The following is a 5,570-nucleotide window of genomic DNA, read 5'->3' as shown; positions in this document are numbered from 1 at the left end:
GCAACAGATACCACTAGATGAAAGACTGTCTGAAATGGAAGTATAACACCGAACGAAATGATGAAGCAACTTGATGAACTGAAAATGATGAAGCAATTTGATGAAAGTGAAGTGATGAAATGTTGACTAGACCACACACTAAAAGGTGAAGGGACGACGACGTTTCGGACCGTCCTGGACCATTCTCAAGTCCAGGACGGACCGAAACGTCGTCGTCCCTTCTTCACCTTCTAGTGTGTGGTCTGGTCAAAATTCTTCAGCCACGTTATAGTGACTCATCGCCTGCATATGAAGTGATGAAAGCCCTGAGCCCAGACACGATCTTTTCCCACAGACTAAAAGAGACAGCTGTGTAGCATTTGTTTAGTGAGAGCCTTTGCTATGGTATACGCCTCAACGCTATACAAACTGAAGAACTACCAGAGGTTTATAAGACGGCTAACATGTGTGGCCTCCATATAAGGCAGACAGAGGGGCATTAGAACCAGAGCTACAGACCAGTCTCACTAATACTCGTACTTCGCAAAGCACTAGAGAAAGTGCACAATGCAATTACAAATATATTATATGTATTTATGAGGAAATAAGTGCAAGGGAGAAGCCAGGGACGCAGGTTCGATCCTATTGAAAAGCCTCAAATATGTTTCCAATAGAGAAAGACTTACGAAGAAGACTTGTTGATTACTTACATTGAGGAAATTTCGGTTCTCCAAATTCCATAAATGCAAGGAAACAATATTCTGCTTACGAAACGCGTTATGATTCGATCACGCGATAACAACATTCTAACGGGGAAGACAAGACTGCATTTTCCATGACTGTCAGATGGCCTTCGACACTGTCCCAAATAGGAGCTTCCTACCCGAGGTAGAGAAACAACCTGATGACGTATCTGGAAGAGTCACAGCTAAGGTCAGTGAGTGTCATATTAGGAAGGAGCCAAGAGGTTACAGTGCCACGGGGTGACACCACAAACCCAAATGAACCCCAGAAATGACACCGCAAAGAGTTGTAAACACATGAAAGTTACATAAATGAAGACGTAGGCTTAGAAACTGAAAATGTTTGAAAGGTGTCACCCAGGAGCTGACGCTCGACACTACTAGTGCATCTAGGTTAGTCCATCAAGGCGAGAATGCACAGACAGCGCTACACAAAGTTTTTTTTCATTTTCAGTGTCCTCGATTTTTATCTCATTTTCATTGTATATATTTTCCATCCACACACTGTGGAAGAGTGGCAAAGGCCCCTCACACACTCCGTCTCCTCCCGCTGATATAGTTCTTTGGCATGTGGCCCCTTGCTAGATGTGATGTTCTGGTCCATATGGCCCCTTGCTAGATGTGATGTTCTGGTCCATGTGTCCCCTTGCTAGATGTGATGTTCTGGTCCATGTGTCCCCTTGCTAGATGTGATGTTATGGTCCATGTGGCCCCCCTTGCTAGATGTGATGTTCTGGTCCATGTGTCCCCCTTGCTAGATGTGATGTTATGGTCCATGTGTCCCCTTGCTAGATGTGATGTTCTGGTCCATGTGTCCCCTTGCTAGATGTGATGTTCTGGTCCATGTGTCCCCCTTGCTAGATGTGATGTTCTGGTCCATGTGGCCCCATGCTAGATGTGATGTTATGGTCCATGTGGCCCCCTTGCTAGATGTGATGTTATGGTCCATGTGGCCCCCCTTGCTAGATGTGATGTTCTGGTCCATGTGGCCCCCCATGCTAGATGTGATGTTCTGGTCCATGTGGCCCCCTTGCTAGATGTGATGTTATGGTCCATGTGGCCCCCTTGCTAGATGTGATGTTATGGTCCATGTGGCCCCCTTGCTAGATGTGATGTTCTGGTCCATGTGGTCCTTACACTTTCTCACTTGTACTAGTTTTATCATTTCTGCCCCCCCCCCCCCCTCTCTCTCTCTCTCTCTCTCTCTCTCTCTCTCTCTCTCTCTCTCTCTCTCTCTCTCTCTCTCTCTCTCTCTCTCTCTCTCTCTCTCTCTCTCTCTCTCTCTCTCTCTCTCTCTCTCTCTCTCTCTCTCTCTCTCTCTCTCTCTCTCTCTCTCTCTCTCTTCATCTCAAGCTTCAAATAAGAGCATAGGTAAAAACAAAACAAGTTTCATTTACACATTCTCCACATTCGAAGTCTTGAGTGTACAAAAAAAACAGCTATGAATATATTGCGGTTTTGATGCATTTTAGTTTCATATATATACAAATTTAGTAAAGCTATTAAATTGAATACTTTCAGGAAACCTCTCTTATAATACGCTGGAACTAGCAACAAACTATATGTATTGTGCTACAACAGTCAACAAATTTCTAAATATAAGGCTAGACCTTTCTCAAATCATGTTATATAATAATGTTGATAACACGAAGCTCTGTACCTTACCTGGTACCTATAACCTCTTATGTCGTGCTGGAACTAGTACCTATAACCTCTTATATCATGGTGGAACTGGTACCTATAACCTCCTATATCATTCTGGCACTGGTACCTATAACCTCCTATATCATGCTGGAACTGGTACCTATAACCTCCTATATCATGCTGGCACTGGTACCTATAACCTCCTATATCATGGTGGAACTGGTACCTATAACCTCCTATATCATGGTGGAACTGGTACCTATAACCTCCTATATCATGGTGGAACTGGTACCTATAACCTCCTATATCATGCTGGAACTGGTACCTATAACCTCCTATATCATGGTGGAACTGGTACCTATAACCTCTTATATCATGGTGGAACTGGTACCTATAACCTCCTATATCATGGTGGAACTGGTACCTATAACCTCCTATATCATGGTGGAACTGGTACCTATAACCTCCTATATCATGCTGGCACTGGTACCTATAACCTCCTATATCATGGTGGAACTGGTACCTATAACCTCCTATATCATGGTGGAACTGGTACCTATAACCTCCTATATCATGGTGGAACTGGTACCTATAACCTCCTATATCATGCTGGAACTGGTACCTATAACCTCCTATATCATGGTGGAACTGGTACCTATAACCTCCTATATCATGGTGGAACTGGTACCTATAACCTCTTATATCATGGTGGAACTGGTACCTATAACCTCCTATATCATGGTGGAACTGGTACCTATAACCTCCTATATCATGCTGGAACTGGTACCTATAACCTCCTATATCATGCTGGAACTGGTACCTATAACCTCCTATATCATGCTGGCACTGGTACCTATAACCTCCTATATCATGCTACAACTGGTACCCATAACCTCCTATATCATGGTGGAACTGGTACCTATAACCTCTTATATCATGCTGGAACTGGTACCTATAACCTCCTATATCATGGTGGAACTGGTACCTATAACCTCTTATATCATGCTGGAACTGGTACCTATAACCTCCTATATCATGCTGGAACTGGTACCTATAACCTCCTATATCATGCTGGAATTTCCGTTAATTTATGCAATGATAAAACAGGTTCTAAAACTCCTACAATGTGCGTGAGTTGGAACAATGCGTAATGTGATGTCGACTCCTGGTATAATACCCTAGATTTTTTTCACTACATAGAATTATACAGTATTAAGTTTTTAAGCCACATCCAACGAGCACATCCACATTCTCTCTCTGTTTTTACTTCTCTCTCTGTCTTATTCTCTCTCTCTCTCTCTCTCTCTCTCTCTCTCTCTCTCTCTCTCTCTCTCTCTCTCTCTCTCTCTCTCTCTCTCTCTCTCTCTCTCTCTCTCTCTCTCTCTCTCTCTCTCTCTCTCTCCCTCTCACCACACCTGGCAATACTCTCACATAATCGCACCAGTTCATCATAGCACACTATTCCAGCCACGAGTTCCCAGCTTCACAAAGCGACTCAGCCCCTAGAGAACATTGTTATCCTGTTGGCTTCTTAAGCCAAACACCTTCCCCTCCTGAATTCCCCTGTTATTAACGGTCTAATTGGAAGTGTTTACAGTATTCTAAATATGATTTGTTTATTACATTTGTTGTGAGTTATTAGTGTCGTTATTATTAGCGTTATCATTACCGTTGTAATTAATGTAAGGAACGAGTTAACGCCTTCTAGATTTCTTCGGCGACGTTTCCATTTTCTTCAGCGGTTTCTTATGAGTTTTAGTTAAGAGCGGCAGTGGATATTAGCGAGGCGTCTCCGGAGGAGAGTGAGGGAAAGTGGTGGGAGGGAGGGAAGGTGGTCAGAGGGAGGGAAGGTGGTTAGAGGGAGGGAAGGTGGTTAGAGGGTGTGTTAACAAGGAGAGGGAAGGAAGGTAGTAAGAGTGAGATAAGTTGGTGAAGGTGGATAGGAGAGGATAGAATAATAATTGTGGAAAGAGAGAATAAGCAAGGATAGAGAGAGAGAGAGAGAGAGAGAGAGAGAGAGAGAGAGAGAAAGAGAGAGAGAGAGAGAGAGAGAGAGAGAGAGAGAGAGAGAGAGAGAGAGAGAGAGAGAGAGAGAGAGAGAGAGAGAGAGAGAGAGAGAGAGAGAGAGAGAGAGAGAGAGAGAGAGAGACTGGTACTGGGGTAAAGATTCAGATGATGTAGGCCACAGTGGCAGCAGTTATGATGGAAGTGATGTTTGCAAGGTGTTTGCTGAGGATGTGTGTTGGTGTGGGAGGGGTCGTGTTGGAGGGAGGGTCGTGTTGGAGGGAGGGTCGTGTTGGAGGGAGGGTCGTATTGGAGGGAGGGTCGTGTAGAGGTAGTGAGGGATAGGGGAGTCTTGTAGAGGAAAGTGAATAAATTGATTATGTGGGATGATAGACCTTGTGGAGGGAGTGTTGGAGAAGGTGTCGTGTGGACCCATTCTCCAACACAATGAAAGGAGCGTCCTTGAGGGAGTAGGTGTAAGGGGAAGATTGATGGAGAAGAGTACACAGAAGAAGGGATGGAGCGCATGAGAAAAGAGATGATGGAGGGTAGAAGGGATGATCAAGATATTGAAGGAGGGAATGGCAGGCTCCCCTACCGAGGAGACATACAACATGCAGAAATATACGTTGTTAGTACATGAAACCTTCCACCAGAAGAGCACGTAAACTGGTTGCCATCAGCAGCATATGCAACGCCTGCCAAAAAAAAAAAAATTACAGCACACTGCACCTCGTGCACGTTGCTAATGTTCAATGTAAAGTCAGATGACAGGGAGAGAAGAAAGAATGAGCAGGATCCGTGACTCAAGGACCACGCCAGGAAGAGGGGTATCATGGAAGGTATTCCAGGGGCCAGATTCATGAAGCAGTTACGCAAGCACTTACGAACGTGTACATCTTTCCTCAATCTTTGACGGCTTTGTCTACAATTATTAAACAGCAAATGAGCTCGGAAGCACCAGGAGGCTGTTTATAACAATAACAACAGTTGATTGGGAAGTTTTCATGCTTGTAAACTGTTTAATAAATGTAAACAAAGCCGTCAAAGATTGAGGAAAGATGGACACGTTCGTAAGTACTTGCGTAACTGCTTCGTGAATCTGGCCTCTGGAAGACAAAACTGTCATACACACTCACCCAAAAGCTCAACAAACATTGCAAATGACAATCCTGCTATGAAAAAAGAATAACCGCAGAC

General features: G+C 44.1%; 1 protein-coding gene across 1 annotated transcript in view; it reads left to right on the top strand.

Moving 5' to 3' along the window:
- Positions 1–2,444: 2,444 nt before the first annotated feature.
- LOC123749014 (uncharacterized) overlaps positions 2,445–5,570 on the top strand; it is a 129,813-nt gene continuing 126,687 nt past the window's right edge. Inside the window, exon 1 of the mRNA XM_069329754.1 lies at positions 2,445–3,492. Within this exon, the coding sequence (XP_069185855.1) occupies positions 2,445–3,492 (1,048 nt within the window). The remainder of the gene's footprint in view (positions 3,493–5,570) is intronic.

The sequence above is a fragment of the Procambarus clarkii genome, chromosome 23, assembly GCF_040958095.1.
Source record: "Procambarus clarkii isolate CNS0578487 chromosome 23, FALCON_Pclarkii_2.0, whole genome shotgun sequence".
NCBI classification, from domain to species: domain Eukaryota; kingdom Metazoa; phylum Arthropoda; class Malacostraca; order Decapoda; family Cambaridae; genus Procambarus; species Procambarus clarkii.
The sequence above is the reverse complement of the archived record's forward strand: the minus strand, read 5'-3'. Positions and strand labels throughout refer to the sequence as shown.